General features: G+C 36.6%; 1 protein-coding gene across 1 annotated transcript in view; it reads right to left on the bottom strand.

Moving 5' to 3' along the window:
- Window positions 1–18314, bottom strand: part of MCTP1 (multiple C2 and transmembrane domain containing 1) — a 532324-nt gene that overhangs the window by 294911 nt on the left and 219099 nt on the right. The window contains 1 exon segment of the mRNA XM_038532320.1: window positions 1833–1947. Coding sequence (XP_038388248.1) covers window positions 1833–1947 — 115 coding nt within the window.

Here is an 18314-nt window from a genome sequence, read left to right as displayed (position 1 = left end):
TATTTCATCATGTAGATATACCACACTTTACTTAACCACCTCTCCTATTTATGGGCATTTCATCATTACAAACAATTTGTATTAGATAATTACATACATATGATTTAATATTGTTGCAAAAGCATATCTAGGACTAAAATTTTGATCTTCTAATGGCTGATTCAAATCTGTTTTAAATCAAATGATGCGGGATCCCTGGGTGGCGCAGCGGTTTGGCGCCTGCCTTTGGCCCAGGGCGCGATCCTGGAGACCCGGGATCGAATCCCACGTTGGGCTCCTGGTGCATGGAGCCTGCTTCTCCCTCTGCCTGTGTCTCTGCCTCTCTCTCTCTCTCTCTCTGTGACTATCATGAAAAATAAATTTAAAAAAAAATTAAAAAAAAATTAAATCAAATGATGCAACAGAATATAATTAAGAGTACTCTGAAAACTGAAAAAAGTCATATAAATATATCCAACAAAATAATACTGTGTTAATAGGGTTATTTTCTTTCTCCAATCTCATTGTAACTGCTTTTCAGACAAGCAGTTCAATTCAATAAAAAGTTGTCCTCAGCTACTTAACCAGATGGTTAATTCTGAAAACTAAATGTGTTAAAATTCTACATTCCCAATCACACCTTCATTCATTAAGAATGTTCTGATATTTAATGATTTTTAATCAAAAATTAAATCTATTAGTTTTATAGTTTTAGTCTTTAAAAACCCACTATTATACTAATATTTTCTCTATTTTATTCTTGTAGAGACAGGAGATAGAATTATAAACTGTAGTCCTAATTTGGTTCCTTCCACACCCTAAGTGTGGATATCAAAAAAGGTGGGAGGAGAAAAACAAGACTACATGATGTCAGGAGCACCCATCAGGTTACCTGACACCTATTAGAGGCTTAGGGACTCCCCTCCTTCCTTGTTGGAGCAGTTACGCTCAAGGTTAGCTTCCTTTGGAACTGTGGGTCCTCAGTGCCCTCAGGTCTCCATATCCTAAATAGCTGAAATTTTGAACTGTGAAAAGGATAGTCTACATAGGGTCCACCCCCAGTGCTACCTCGAATATGGGTTCAAGGAATCCCTAACGCTGCCCAGGCTAATTCACCAGGAGACTGCCTTGATATTTGGAATCCAGAAACCAGAGAGTATTTGCCTTGTCTGTTGTTTCATCATGGCCTACCTACCATGAGACTACTGCCAGGTCCAACCAAGCCTCAGAAAATCACTGGTGGGAATCTCCAAAGTTTTGGTGAAATGTTTGTCCTGGATTCTGCAATTTTTGCAGATTCAACTTTGCAAATCTATGCAGCAACAAGAACTTCAGGTCTGCCAAATGGTATTCTGATATGGCTGCAAATATGTGCCTCACCTACTAGCCAATTATGTCTCTAATAATATATATGGCAGAGTCTAATTTGTCAGCAATTTGGTAGGAACTATACTGTTTGGGTCAGGACCAGCTCAGAGTTTTTTGAATTTGCATCATAACCTCTTCCTCCATGGTCACAGGAGTCAAATAAAGCTTCAAATCATATGTTGAAAATTATAATATTAAGTCTTTTTTTTTAATTTACTTAAGCAACTATAAGGAAAACAAAATTTGTCAAAAACACATAGAATTGGGATGCCTGAGTGGCTCAGCCGTTGAGTGTCTGCCTTCAGCTAGGGCCTGGATCCTGAATCGAGTCCCTCATCGGGCTCCTTGCAGGAAACCTGCTTCTCCCTTTGCCTCTGTCTCTGCCTCTCTCTCTCTCTCTCTCTCTGTTTCGAATGAATGAATGAATAAAATCTTTTAAAAAAACAGAGAATGAGTTTCAGGTGATGTTGCTCTTATGTTCTTACCTCCTCGATCTCGGGCAGCTAAACTTTGACCCCTTCTTAATGTGATGTCCAATTGGTACATTCCGGGATCAGCCAAGGGGACATCTGCATTACTGGTTCCAGCAGTATTTATTTTCTGAAAAATAAGATATATACAAAATATTAAATTTATTGTTTCTTTCCTATTTCTTCCAGTGGGGGACCATATATAGCTTCATTCAAACTGGAAGAATTAGTCAATAAAGTGAATCATCCTGTACATTCACATGCCATAACCACCCAGTTCTCTGAAGGTTTTTAAATTCATGAAATTCTTTAGACTCAAAATAAAAACATGGTATTTATGGGAATCCTTATTTTTACTCAGATTCGAGATAACAAATATAATATGAAAAACATTCCCCATGGAGAGCCCCACATAACTCAACTAAGGAAGACTAACATAAGAATAGTGTCTCACGTAAAAACAAAATCAGTGATGAATGGAGAATAAAGGTATGCAAGAACAGTTGATTTCCATAGAACCGAGCTGAAAATTAAAGTGATTTATTCAGGTAACTGTGTTGGCTCATTTATCTGTACAAAAGGGTCATACTGATGGATTATACTCTTCTATTTCAATCCCAACATAAAATATGATGTAATTATATAGAAATAAATTTACCCAGCATTTTGACAGTATTTGCAAGAAATAAATACTCAGTGGGGCTAAATTTCTAATGCTGCTTTCTGTAGAATAAAAGTGCACAAGCTATTTCTAGAACTAAAGCTACCCCTGTAGAATATCCTTTGTAATAATACACTATTAATTTATAGGCATTAAGTTAAATAAACACTTGCAAGAGGAATAGCTATAATTAAAACCAAAGAAACAGAGTAAAAATTGTATAGGTGATATTTTATACTTTATGCCACGTTGAATACAACAGGAAAACTTACCTTTCTTTGCATATTTGAAATGATTTTAAATACCTATAATTTCTCTTCCAATTCAAAAAGAAATATTCTTTTGTTTTGGAATAATAAGCATGGATAAGGTAAAAATTTAGATGCTGGTCTGACTCTTCTAGTTCTACAGTTCATATGAAATACAATTATAAAGCAGTTATTTTTCCATGTTTCAAGACCAAGAAAGAAGCTTTCCTATAGGAGCAATTATCATTTAAAATAAGAAGCAGCACAACTTTGACAGATAACCCACACTCCTCATCTCTCCTCTGGTAACAATAAAAAAAACTCCAATTCCTTTCCTGGAACCCCTGTTCCCACATGACAGCACTGTTCCCCCAGTGGCTCAGGCTAAAATCAATGACCTCTTCGCTTCCCTCTCCACCACATTCAAAAAGTTGCCAAATCCCATCCACTCCATTTCCACTGCCATCCCAACTCCTGATGGTCTTTCTCTTTTAATTCCTATTACCACTAATTTGGATCAGGCTTTCAAACAATAGAGAAACAAAGGTGAAACGATTGTCTTGCTCTTCCCTCAAATATCAGATTGCCCCACTTCCTTGGGGTTACCAATTATAACAACTTAGCATATATCCTTCCACATGTTTGAAGACCTTATATAAATATATACATATAGGCTTATTTTTCTTTGGTTGAGTTTTCAGTTGTTGTTTTTTTTTTTTAAAGTATTATATGTTGCCTATTGTTTCACAATTTCTTTAATTTAAAAGTGTCATGGGCACTTTGCTAATTAATACATACAGATCTATCCAGTTATTTTTTTTCAAGGTACATCATTTTCCACAGTGTAGGAGTACTATAATTTCTTCAATTATTTATCTATTGATGAACATATGAGCTGGTTTTGGTACTTGCCATTACAAGGACTTGGGATTTTATTTCACATATAAGATGAATTTTTCCAAAAAAGCTTAAATAGTTCACACTACTTTTGGAAGTATTTCCCATATTAATGTATTTCACATATTTCACTAGTTAGGATAGGATGTTACCAGTCTTCAAATCTGGAGGGCAAAAAATGTTCTCTCCCTCTAATATACATTTCTGGAACTATGGTAGGGTGTCTTGTAACTAGTGTAAATGGCAAGAATGACAGTTGTTCACTGCACCACACAGAAGATGCCAACTAGGAAAGACAGGAAGCCAATAGTGGTCTTCTAAACAACTTTTCAAAAAACAGTTTGTATGTGGGTCTAGTTAATAAGTAAAATTTAAATTCAAATCTAGCAAGCATCTGTGAAGCACCAAGTATGTTCCAAGCCTTCCATTATGTTCTTGAATATACCTTATTTCAAAATAAGCCCAAGTCATAAACCCTAACTGTAGATAAATTTACCACTTTCTAAAAATGGAATAAAATCTATAGGAAAGGAGACATTTCCTACCCCCTTCCCCCCGCATTCTCCTCTAGTACTTTGATAGGAATTTTAAAGAAATTTTGAAAGTTCAGATGGCTGCATATTTGGTAGTTTTCATTGTTCTACACAGTACCTCTTGAAGTTTAAAGTTAATAATTTATAAGGCACCTGGTATATTTTAAGATGTATTATACTATATGGTCGAGTTGAGGTATTTTCATAGGTAATTTTAACTATATTAGGTTTTAAACTTTTGCTGTTTTAGAATTTAACACTCAGTTAAGAGATAACTTCGCTGGACTTATATTTACTGTCTTTTAAAAGCCTGAATAATATTCCTCTGTGTGTATGTATCATATTTTCTTTATCCATTCATCCAATGACAAACATTTAGGTTGTTTCTATATTTTGGCTGTTGTGAATAATGCTGTAATGAACTTGAGAATGTAGATCTCTCTCCAAGATACTGGTTTCATTTCCTTTGAATAAATACTTGCCCTCTCCCCCTTGTTCTCTAATGTCTTCCTACCCAGTCTTCAAGGGTCATTTCATTAGCACTTATATCTTTCTTGTCCATTATCACATTCTATCTCAAATGTCATATTTGACATTTTAGATGGTAAACTTTTAAAATCAGGGAATAGAGTGTTAAAGAATCAATTGAACACAAATTGTGACAGAGGCAATGAAAAGAGGAAGATGTCTTTAAGGACACATGATCTAGCTGAGTAGACACAAACATGGGGGTAAATAACAAAGTTGGTTATTCATAGGTGGTTTTTTCCCTCTTTTTCTCTGCCCATGGATGGCATCTGATCTGTTTTGGCATCTTCTGTCATGAGGAATCTAAGTATACCCTTATAATCTTTTCTAATATACAGTGCTGTAGACTGCCATTACCAATTAATCAAAATTGGCACTTATAATGAAACCCTGTCCACTCAAGAGCTGTAATTAAAGACAGACTGTGCCACAATAGAGTTATTAAGTCATTGGGAGAGCAGGAAAGAAAGACCAATTATGTGAGAAGAATCTGGGGTGGCCTCAGAGAGATGTCAATGGAATAGCGTGTGAAAATATTGATAGGACTGTGATAAGTGAAGGTTCGGAAAACGGAGGATGGGAAAATCAATGAGAGCCCAATGATGAGTATAAGTGGTCCTTCACTGGATAGTGTGAGAAATGAGGTGGAAAGGAAGACTCATATGCAGTAACACCAGGCTGAGGAGAGTTTCAACCTATGGGCAACACGAAATCATTCCAGCTTTTGAAGAGAGAAGCAATATAACCAGGCCTCTTTCAACAAACATTTAGTGTCTATCTGCTTTGGGCTAAGTGCTTAGATTTCAAAAATAATCAAAACCAGGCCTTTTCTCTCCATCGGATAGAAAAGAGAAAAGAAATCCTGTGGATATAGAAGTTATTTAAAAGGTTTTATAATGCTCGAGTTTAAGTCACAAGGGTCTGATCTGATTAGTGGTAATGGAAATAAAAAGTGAATTTAGAGATATTGAGAAGATTCAATCAACTAAACTTATCAACTGACAAGATGTGAGAGATGAGGGAAATGGATGGATGAGTCACACGGAAGTCTGAGCTGAGCCCCTGAGAGAATGGTGGTGCCAGCAGTGTGAGAGAAGTAAGCTCCAAGCCATCACAGTGGAAACTTCCAAGGATACCTCCAAATCTCTAAAAGAAGTATGTCAAAAAGTTAAGAAGATCTCAAGAGTTTTCTCTTCTCAGGCTCACTGAAGTGGTTCCAAGAAGAAAATCGGTAGGCTGATTACAGAGATACTAGAAATATAATTTTTTACTGTAAAGTATCTTTCTAAGAATGTTTAGTAAGTCCCCAAATGTTAAGATGTGTTAGGAAAGATATATTTGAAGTGCTAGGTATATATACAGCTCTAAAACAAACTTTGTCATTTTAAACTTTTTTTTTCAAACTTAACATTTATTTAGTGACCATTATGGAAACTTCAAATATATCTTTACCCTTCCTAAACTGTCATGTTCCACACACTTAGTTGCTATGTTTAAACTACTTTATTGAGGTATGATTGATGTGTAAAAAGCTATACATACTTACTATACAATTTGATGAGTTTGAGGATAAACATACATCTGTGAAGCCACCACCACCATCAAGACCACCAACATATCCAGCATCTCCCAAATCTCCCTCCCATCTCTTTTATTATTATCATTTTTTCATTTGTGGTAAGAATAGTTAATGAGACATCTACCCTCTTAGAGAATTTTAAGTATACATTACAGTACTGTTAGCCAAAGGCATTATGCTACATAGCAGATCTCCAGAATTTATTCAACCTGCATAACTGAAACTTTGTACTCTTTGACCGTTACCTCCCCTTTTCCCTTATCCCTTGCCCTGGGCAATCACCATTCTCTGCTTCTATTAAGTTTGACTATTTTAGATTCTACGTGTAAATGAGATCACACAGTATTTGTCTATGTTTGGCTTATTTCACATAGCATAATGTTCTCCAAGTCTATTCATATTTTTGCAAATGGAAAGTTTTCCTTCTTTTTTATTTGAGGTAGAATGTTATTCTATTGGTATGCAAAAAAAATAAATTTCCTCTATTCATCCATCAATAGGCATTTAGCTTGTTTCTAAATATTGACTATTATGAATATGACAATAAGCATGGGAACACAATCTATCTCTTTGAGATCTTGGCTTATATTCCTTTGCATAAATTTCAGAAGTGGGATTTCTGGGTCATATGGAACCACAAAACCCTCAAATAACCAACACAATCTTGATAAAGAACAAATCTGGAGGTATCACACTTTCTGATTTCAAACTATACTACAAAGCTACAATGATCCAAAGAGTATAGTACTGGCATAAAAAGAAGACACGTAAACCAACAGAACAAAATAAAAGTCTCAGAAGGAAACCCATACATCAGAGAAGAAATACACAGTCAACTAACCTTCTGTAAAGGCACCAAGAACACAAAGTGAGGAAAGGATGGCCTCTGTAGTATATGGTGTTGTTAAAACTGGATATCCACATGCAGAAGAATGGAATTAGACCTTTATCTTATAACATATGTGAAAATCAACTCAAAATGGATTAATAAAGACTTAATTATAAGACCAGAAGTCGTAAAATTCCCAGAAAAAAAAATACTCTTCAATATGGATCTTGGCAATGAATTTTTGGGTATTACACTAAAAGCACAGGTAATAAAAGCAGAAATTGACCAGTGGAAGGACATCAAATTAAAAAGCTTATGTGAAGCAAAAGAAGCAATCAACAAAATGAAGATAATCTACAGATTGGGGAAAAAATTTATAAACCATATACCCAATAAGGGGTTATTATCCAGATTTTATGAGGAACTCATATGTCTCAATGGCAAAAGACACACAAACTGATTAAAAATTGGGAAAAGTCCTGAATAGACATTCCTCCAAAGAAGACATACAAATGGCCAACAAATAAATGAAAAAGTGCTCAACATCCCTATCAGGGAAAAGCTAACTAAAACCACAATGAGATATCATATCATAGCTTTTAGGATGGCTACTCTTAAAAAAAATAAAAGATAACAAATGCTGGTGAGAATATGAAGTGGGAATCCTCAGGTGGGAATGTAAAATAAATGCCTCACTCAAAGTCTGAAATTCAGAGTTCTAGACACAGAGGATGAAGGAGGTTTCTGTGACAACACTCAAAGTTTTGGGACTGAAGTCGAAAGGCTGATGCAATGTTTGAAGTTGTATATTTTGATTAAAAGTCAGAACTTTATCAGGTCACTTCTGAGAAAGTCAGAAAAAGAATGTGGAAGAAAGGGACTCTGAGAATTTGAAAGGAAGCATTTATAAGGATTATGTCCAGAGCACCTACATCTACTCTATCTGCCTACTACTTTTCAGAAATCTTTTCCTCCACATTCCTGGCTGGCTTGAAGCAGGGCCGTTACCATCAATGATGTCGTCAAATTTCCTCATAGCCAACCCTTCTTTCCCTCATTTAAACAGATCAGTGGTTCTCAACCTTGAGAGCTTTGACTAGGCACGTAGGAGCTCTGGGGGTGGAATCCAGGCAGCAGTATTTCCTCTTACAGGTCCTCAGATGATTTCAGTATGCAGCCTAGCCGGGCCCATTGTGCTAATTATAAAAACACATCTTTGAGAAGGCTCACATACTAAGAATTTCCAGACTTTTAAAATGTATATCATGAAACATCTGTCTGCAAAATATGTGGAGGAATCAATCTGAGAGTCCCTGTTACTTTTAGTTCTGCTGCTTAGGAGACCTTTTTACTCAGGAAGAAAGCTTCCACCAGGAGATATAATGGTGCTGAGATGGATTAAATGTTGAGAGTGACACATTGCCTTTTTGAGATTCTCATTATAGGCAAAAATAGGGTTATTCTATTAGCTGGGGTGGTTGATCATTATCATCAATAGGAAATGGAGGTACTGTTGCAGTGTACAGGGAGGGAAAAGAGTGTCTATATTGTAGGAGATTTTCTTGAATGCTCCTAGTACTGCCATGGGCAGTGGATTGTAGATTGGCTCATTCCATACATGTTTCATACACTTAGGCCATGCTCAGTGCAGCTATCAACAAAATCCACTTAAAGTTGAAAACTCATGAAAACTCTTACATTTTCAACTTTTCAAATTTAATAAGCTTGTCAAGGAAATCAAGAGGCATCGTTGAGGATTTCTACTTAGTCATTACCAATTTCTACTTAGTCATCTCTCCTAGTTCTTATGACACTGAAAATATCTGCATGGTGCAAATCTCCGTCATATGGAAATCAAAGATCTTTAAAACTGAAGTCTCAAAACCAGAACTCAAAAGCCGCTGAGGCATCCTAAGTTCAATGACACTCCATGATTCACTTACCATGGCAACATTATGATTAGTTGGAAGTCAACTGACTAAATAACTTTAGAAACTGAAACCACACAGAATGGGGAAAATCCATGGTAGCCAATGGGCATGCTCCACTAGGTATGTCAGTCATAGCGAGTGACTCATCCACAGCCTGCCCTGAAAGAATAGCTTATGCTTGATGTGAACTTAACTTCCCTACTCCTTCCCTTGTTCCTAACTGATTAGACCTGCAGCTGGCTATCTGAACTAAGGGCAGACAATGCCAGACTAGTTAGTGATAGGTTGTTATTAAAAAACGTGTTATTGGGCAAAGGTTGTTTGTATTAAGTTCAAAGAGAAGAAAAAAATTACAAGTGGCTGCTAATGCCAAAGGGTCATGATAGAGACTGGAGAGGCCATGAAGGCCCATGTATAACCCCAAACCAAGAAACCCATGCTATAACTAAGCAGAAGTAGAAAGCAGGATGCCACCGTGTAGCAGGATGTAGAAACAGACCAACTAAGCACAGTCAAGTATGACAATGGGTGGGCAGAAAAGTGAATATCTGCGAGTCACTAGTGTTGAGGCACTGAAGGAGCTCTGCGACTTGAGGGCTGGCTGCTCCAGGCTCTGTGCTCTTGGAGGGCTATGGTCTCTGATCCCCTTCTTACCTCCTTTGGCTTTGTTTGAAACAGGTGAAGGAAGTCCTTGGCTCTTACAACGGAATAGGTCAAGAAAAGAAAGGAGCAACAAGAATGAGCAAGAGAAGCATGGAAACAAGAAAGCAGGCAGGTAACATGGGAAATCCATGAGCACTCAGAGCGCAGTACTACAGGAGAAAGTGAGCCACACAGAGGCTGCAGGCAAAATTGCCCTGTGCCTCGACTTCTCCCTCCCTCTTTCCACGCAGGGTTCACTGAGGTCCACATACAGATGCCCCTGAGATGCTAGAACTCCTCCCACAGGTCAAATAAGGTCAGTGCTCTGCAGGTACAAAGTGAAGAAAACTTCATGATTTTATTAATATTGGCAGCAAGAATTGGGAGAGAAGTCTTATGGTCAGGGGACCATATAATTAATCATTCAAACTGAGAGTCAAAGGGGGTGCTCTTATTAGCCAGAGGCACAACCAGGCATTAAAAAAAAAAAAAAAAAAAAAAAAAACGGTCTCAGAGAAAATAGGATGCGTGTTATACTATTTAACAAGTTAGCTGTGGGCTAACCAGAAAGATATACTACACCAAGCAGAAAAGTCATCACCTGGTCACATCAAAGCTTTACTACGAAGTTGCTTTTAGGACTGAACTATAACTCTGGGTCGAATTCTGGGAATTTGATCTTGCAGTAGTCCAAACACAACAAAATGGGCCTATAAATACTCAGGCCCACTAAAGGGCAATATTTAACCACTGCTGAAAAAGTACAAAATTCAGTACTCACAGAATGTCTTTTCCGGGACTCCCACAGCACTGATTACTCACCCTTGACTTGTCTGCTAAATTGACTTTTGTGGAGCCTCACTTCATTATAGCAGATAACTTTTTCCACCCACACATACAGTATGTAAAATAACTTAAGCCAAAGGAAAGCAAATAAAATTCTCTTTTCTTAACCTTTATGTACATGGACCCACTCCTTTTTGGAATCAGACCCTGTACCCAACCTTTGTGGTAACCAGATGCAGACTCTGATGATGAGGTGCAGGTGTTGAGGTCAGCTATTTAACTTGAGCCCCAGTTACTCATCCCCTCTGCACCTTCATTTTCTCTTTAACAGGCAGTAACACATATCTTACAAAGAACTCTTTTGCTCTCTTTCTCAAATAAATAAATAAAATCTTTAAAAAAAAAAAGTACATCATTGTTAAGGTGACTCTTCTGCTCTCAGTGCTACTGTATTACTGGATAACTACTACTTCTACTATTTCACCCAAATACTTGTCAGATATGAGAGCATGGTAGATTTTATTTTAACTCTTCTGAACTTTTGTCTCCTGGGGAGTTCCCAAGCACACTTTTCCTTCTCCAAAGAAAATCAAGCTGCATTAAAGCACAGAGTCACCAGCATAGAAACCAACTCCAAGAAGAAAAGATTTGTCAGAAAAAAGCATCATGTACAATAAACAAATTATTGATTTTTTTCTTCCTTGCCATGATACTTTTGCCAATAAATGTTTTAATAAATTAGACCAGTTCTATGATTTCTAAAACTTGAGCAATACCCACAGGAAAACATTTTGTTTCAAAGGACTTGAAATTCTGAGATTCCAACAGAGAAGCTTGTGTAACAGATATTATAATTGATGCTAAACATTCGGGGGAGAAACTTCTAGTGTATCTATGTGTGTTCATATCTATAAAACTGGCACTGCAGGTATCCATAGCCTCAGAGCTTTTATGATGAACAAAACTTCTTATAGACTTAAAAGAATACCCCTACTTCTTTTGGAACAATTCTAATAGTTTTTACAGGTGTTTTTTATTTGGGCTTCTTTTTGAGAACTCAACTATTTCTCTCAAAGTTAACTCCAGAAAAAAACAAAGAACCAGAGTAATATTGTACTATTTCTATCAGTATCAATTTTCTGGGAATAGCATATGGATCCTTATAGTAAGATTATATAGGAATCTTTCCAAAAAGTAATAAAAAATAACTCTAGGCAGCATAAACTCAACTTTTTTTTATTTCAACACTCGGTTTTCTTGGGAGAAAAGCATGGAGGTGGTAGTTTTTCTGAATGGGAAATTAACAAATTTTAGTAATTAATCTCCAACTGCACACTTCCCCAAACACCCAAAGTTGATCTCATCCTCATTCAGCATTTCCCTTCCTCCCTCACCCATCCCTTCCCTCCCTCTCTCCCTTCCTTCCTTCCTTAACTATGTTTTAATCCCCTCCTGGATGCTCAGCACAGAATTAATGTTATGGAGAAAATAGATATTTAATTACAATCTTTGCCTTCAGAGACTACCACTGAAACAGTTTTGCATGTGAAGTTTAAATGCCACCGTGGAAAAACAAGACAAAGTATTGCATGACAATCAAAAATCAAGACACTATTTCCTCCTCCAACCTACTTCTTTTCCTTTTTCTTCTGGATGTGGGTTTGAGGCATCATTATGGAATGCCCAGCCATCTAAGCTAGAAGACCTGCACCTATTAGTCCTAGACTCCCAGGGTACAACCATGAAATCCTATGAATTACATCTTAAAAATGCTTCTTTGGTCACCTTTTCCACTACTCCAGTCTATGTCTTATCTACTGCACAGGCCAATTGTCATAACCTCCTGCCTGCTCTCAGACTCTGATTTCTTCTGTTCATGGAGTCATTAAAAATCATTCTTACGGAATATTTTTAATCATATGGGCAAATGCTTAGGAAAAAGCAGTAGAAAGTATGACAAAAAAAAAAAAAACCCTGCATACAGAATGATAATAATTAGGTTAAATATATCTATGCATTGAAAAAGATACGGGAAGGAAATATGACATGTTAATAGGGGTTATTCCTGTGGATAATGAGACTAAGGGTAATTTTGCTATCTTCCTGTTTTTCAAAAGTTCTCGAATTTTCCACAAATGTATAGTATTACTGTAATAATACAAAGACTTAAAAATAAAACTAATTTCTGCTGTTTCTACCCTTTGACCACAGTATTAAGGATACTATGGAATAGAGTTTTATAAACTTGCTTTGATTCAATAAATGCCTCTACATGAGGTAAAAGACATCAATGTGCATTGTCATTTACATTGCAGATGAAACTCATGTATATTTTATTACTTTTAAACAATCTCATGGCTCTAGGTGCACCAGCATGCTTGAAGCAGGATCTCACACACTCAACTGTGCAAATAGCAAGGTATTCCCCACAGATATAACCAAGGTACAAAGGTGGAAGTGCCATGGAGTCCAGCACAAAGTGTGCCTCAGTGAATACTGTGACAATTTCATTATTTTCTACCTTTGCAAACCCTGGCAGAAGAAGTGAAGAGTTTTCAAGCAACAAAATACATAACACAGTACTGGATTATAACACCAAGTGTAAAATAAATATCCATGAGGCCATATTGATAATTTGAATAAATAATTGAATAAAGAAATAAATGGGAAGGGCTACTTAGGTGTCTTAGGTGTCTCAGTCTTTGCCTTTGGCTCAGGTCATGATCCCAGGGTCCAGAGATCAAGCCCTGCATCTAGCTCTCTGCTCATTGGGTCCCTGCTTCTGCCTCCTCCTCTGCCCGTCCCCCTATGTGCTCTCTCTCAAATAATTAAATAAAATCATTTAAGAAAAAGAAAGAGGGCAGCCCCGGGGTGCAGCGGTTTAGCGCTGCCTGCAGCCTGGGGTGTGATCCTGGAGACCTGGGATCGAGTCCCGTGTCAGGCTCCCTGTATGGAGCCTGCTTCTCCCTCTTCTCCCCCTGCCTGTGTCTCTGCATCTCTCTTTCTCTCTCTCTCTGAATAAATAAATAAAAAATCTTTAAAAAAATAAAAATTAAAAAAGAAAGAAATGGGGAGAATAGACAAATCTATGGTGCAGAAAAATTCAAAATTATTTATGGCTCCTCAAGTAGTTTGAGCATAACACTCCAGCTCTTCAATGTAGGCTGCATATAGTGGCTTCCAAAAGAGAATGGGGAGAAACCTAACAAACACTACCTCAACCAGGTGATCAAAGTTAAATACAGAAAAGTCATGCTGAAAAAAAAAAAAAAAAAAAAAAAGAAAAGTCATGCTGATAGCATATTTCCATGGTGAGAATGGCACTTATCTCTGTGGTCTTCTTCCCTAAACACACAACCTCTGCCTAACCATGAGGAAGACACCAGGCAAACCTAAATGGAAGGATATTCTATATCCTATAAAATATTCTATAAAATATCTGACCAGTATGACTCAAAACTATCAAGGTCATCAAAAACAAGGAATGTCTAAAAAATGGTCACAGCCATGAGCAGCCTTAGGAGACATGAAAACATAAATGAAATGTGGTAACTTGGATGAGATCCTGGAACAGAATATGGACCTTCAGTGAAAACTGAGGGTCTGAATAAAGTATGGATTTTAGCTTATATTAATGTATCAAAATTAGTTCATCTTTTTAGACAGATGTACCACTCAATGTAATATGTAAGCAACAGGGAAAATTGGATATGTGATACATGGAAATCATCTGTTCTCTCTTTATAACTTTTCTGTAAATCTAAAATACTTTAAAGTATAAAGTTTTTGAAAGTTTCTACACAGCTAGTTCTTTCATGTAAATAACCTAGTCTCTGGTAGGGGGCAACTATTCTTTTTTTTTTTTTTAAGATTTTATTTATTTATTCATGAGAGACACAGAGAGAGGCAGAGACACAGGCAGAGGGAGAAGCAGGCTCCATGCAGGGATCCCGACATGGGACTCGATCCCGGAACTCCAGGATCACACCCTGGGCTGAGGGCGGGCTCCAAACCGCTGAGCCACCTGGGGATCCCGGGGGCAACTATTCTAATTTGGTTTTTGCTTAGTAAGTATAATGATACACTTCATAGTAAGCATGTTAGTGATAAATTAACCTAACAAATTTCATAAACAAGAAAACAGAATGATGTGTAAAGGATATATATTAATTATATTTAATCAAAATAATTTTGTAGTATGACTGCTATTACCATTTCAACTGCAGGTAACTGAAGAGAATGCTAACAGGGACCATACACTAGGCTAGAAGTCACAAGATTTGGGTTTTACTTCCTACTCCTCCGTAAAACTAGCTTTACTATCTTAGGCATATAACTACCCTCTCTGACCTTCAATTTCTAACCTGTAAAAAAAGGAGGTTGATCTACTTTACTTCCAAATTTTCTGCTCATTTTCAAAGGAAAGAGAACAGATTATAGTCAGATTTTTTTTTCCTTTAAATTTTTCCTCCATCATCCAATTGCTTAGGTTCTCATCTTACAAAATTAGGATAAAAATAGTACCTACCTGCTAGAATTGTTGTGAAAATTAAATGAAGTAACATGTGTGAAACAGTATCCTGTGTGAAAAATATAGTATTTAGACCCTGCCTTTGTACTATTAAGAAGATAGTCTGATTACAGATAAGAATATAAACTAAATGGTATGAAAGCTAGATTAGTATCTAGTTGAGACTTTAAGGCATTCACAAAGGAAGCACTGTAAAGGAGAAGTCTGAGCAGTTGTAGAAAGTCACTTGTCAGGGATAAATATGGACATTTCTCAATTTTCACAGATCTTCAGAATCCTTCATCCATGAATAGAAATGCTCTCATCTGAGCACGATTTTGTGAGGAAAGTGCATCATTTGCAATTATTCTTACAGTGGGTGAGAGAGCTATGAGGAGAGGTATGAATAATAAAGACAAGAAATCAAAAATACATTTATATTTCCTTTTGCAACATGCTTTTATACTTGTTTGTGAGATTTCAAATTCTGAAATGTCACCACAGGACTCTTAATTTTATTTACTTAGCACATAGTCTGTCATAGAGAAAGGTATTTTATGAGGGTTTTCCATATGTAAATAAAATCTATTGGATTAATAAATGTTAAAGCAGGATCTGCCATAGATAAATAGTAGACCTAGAAATTTTCAATAGTGGACTGTAGCAGTGAAGTAAATACAATGAAAATAGATGCTTAGTTTAAATTATTCAATTAACTGATATTCTCTAAGTGTTCCAAAGACGTTGTTAGAACAAAGTGAATAACAGCTTAAGTGTTCTCAGTCCTAATTGCAAAAAAGACATCTTCTAAACTGCCAAAACTTGAGTGATGTCATATGAGTAGATAATGATGCTGGGTGTCACTTTGAATTTTTAAAAACTTCCTCAGAGCGTAGCATTAAATTGAAAATCAAAAATGGTCAAATGTTTCTCAGTAATAGGTATTCAGTGCAGGGAGGTTTTGATTTATTACAGAAACATATACTATTCATCTTGGCAAACAGTTGTATGTGTGTGTGTGTGTGTGTGTGTGTGTGTGTGTGTGTTTCCTGAAATCACTCTGCCTCTAATAGAAATTTTAACAACTTTTTTTTGGTGTAAATGTTCCCTGAGCTCACTAAGGTACACAGATTAACTTCCTGCCTGGGCAGTAGACAACCTGCCCAACAGTGGGTGGTGGTGGGGGCTGGACAACAGTATAATACTACATGTACTGATTACCTTCAAGTGGGCATTTCCACTTTTCTCCTCCCAATATCCCTCACTTTGCTCTTGGTAATCACTGTGGTTGTGGGAAACTAATTTGCTCTTCATCTCAAGAGTGGAGAATGTCACAAAGATTAGGCCAATCCAATGCCCTGATGACAGTGACTGGTTCAGAGTTAGGAATGCGACCAAAGCTCTTCCAGTCAAGGTAAATCTTTGGTCTTTGGTCTTGGTTGAGAATGCTAGAATAGGCTCAGTCATTCCTCCTGGATGAAAATGAGGAAACATGTAGCTGGCCTGGGAATGTTGGCAATCGTGTGGAGTTCACGAGAGGAATTAAACTGGGATAAAGCTAATAATGAGAAAGGCTAGGTGGATAGACAGAAATACACTCAATCTCACAACTTGATTAAACCACTGCATTAATCTCTAAGTCTTCCAGTTATATGAGCCAATAAAATTCCCTTTATAATCATAGTCTGTGTGAGTTGTGCTTTTTGTTACTTGCAATCCAGTGTATTTCAACTGGTGACATAGTTAACATCAATGAAGCACAATCATTGTCTCATTTACTGTGCACAAAAACCTAAGGAATAATTACTCTTATTAGCCTAGTAATATGGACATGGAAACTAAAGATTAGAGAAGTTGAATTACTTGCTTCAGCTAGAAAATGCTAGAAATAGGATTCAAACATTTCCAATACCAAAAGCCCATGCTCTCAGGCAGCACATGAATACTTCCTCCCAGATTAAAAATAAAATAAAATAAAAAGTGAACTAGACATCTGAAACTACATGGAAATTTTAATGGCTCAGACCCTAATTATGCAAGTTTCCTTAGCTAAAAGTTCATGTCAAAAGAAAAGGGTGGGTTGTGGTTAAAGAAAAAGTATTTTAAATTTCTAATATCAAAGGTTTCTAAATTAGACTTAGAATCTTTCTCCTGGAAGAGATATTTTTCTCTGCCTTCTACTACTCTAAGTAATTTATAGGGCATTTGTTTGCTAGTTTCTAATCAAATCTCTTTGGTGTCATTAGCTAGACTAAATAGCTGGTTGCTATTTTAGGATAGAGGCTTTAGTCAATGTATATACAACTCAGGTGTTTATAATTAGTAAAAAGACAACAACCACACACATTATCTTTATATCAGTTCACGGAGTGTAGAAATCATATATAACTTTCTCCATCTAGAAGGTGCAGAAAAATTATATGGTCTCATTTATGGTCAAAATTCATTTGGTCACGTTAAGACATGTGGCTTCATGGGTTGAGATGCAGGGGCTCTTAGGTTTTAAACTGGAAGAGCATTTCAGAAATGACCATTCATTCTACTTAATAAGAAGAAAAAGTCATTCATAGTACCAAACGTTTACCCTTCTGAGATAGAAGTGACCTTAACTTCTTTTATATGGTCTCATTCATTTGGGGAATATAAAAAATAGTGAAAGGGAATAAAGGGGAAAGGAGAAAAAAATAAGTGGGAAATATCAGAAAGGGAGACAGAACATGAAAGACTCGTAACTCTGGGAAATGAACTAGGGGTGGTGGAAGGGGAGGTGGGTGAGGGGTGGGGGTGACTGGGTGGTGGGCACTGAGGTGGGCACTTGACGGGATGAGCACTGGGTGTTATTCTGTACGTTGACAAATTGAACACCAATAAAAAATAGATTTATTTTAAAAAGTACTGATTTTAAAAATAACTTAAAACTGCCACACACGCACACACAAAAAACAAATGATCCACAAAACATTCTCCTTTCCTTCTGAAGGTTTTACGATGCTTTCTTATCATTAACCAGTCTTTTACTATTAAACTTAAATGGCCAATTGAAAAAAAATAGAAGGTGCAGAAAAAAAATTACCCAAGAAAGTAGAATATATAATTATAAAATTATTTTTAGATTCCAGAGATGAAAATGCACCCCTTCATTTTGCAGAAAAATGTTGTTCGTTTCTTTAAGCTCTTACGTCTTCATGCCTTCAGCTAAAACAGACCCATTTGTCGTAATTGAAAAGGCTACCTGTGAGCACAGCATCTCACTTTTTAAAATTTAAATTCAATTAGCCAATATATACTACATCATTAGTTTCAGATGTAGTTTTCAATAATTCATCAGCTGCATATAGCACCCAGAGCTCATC

Source organism: Canis lupus, chromosome 3 (genome assembly GCF_011100685.1).
Source record: "Canis lupus familiaris isolate Mischka breed German Shepherd chromosome 3, alternate assembly UU_Cfam_GSD_1.0, whole genome shotgun sequence".
NCBI lineage: Eukaryota > Metazoa > Chordata > Mammalia > Carnivora > Canidae > Canis > Canis lupus.
The sequence above is the reverse complement of the archived record's forward strand: the minus strand, read 5'-3'. Positions and strand labels throughout refer to the sequence as shown.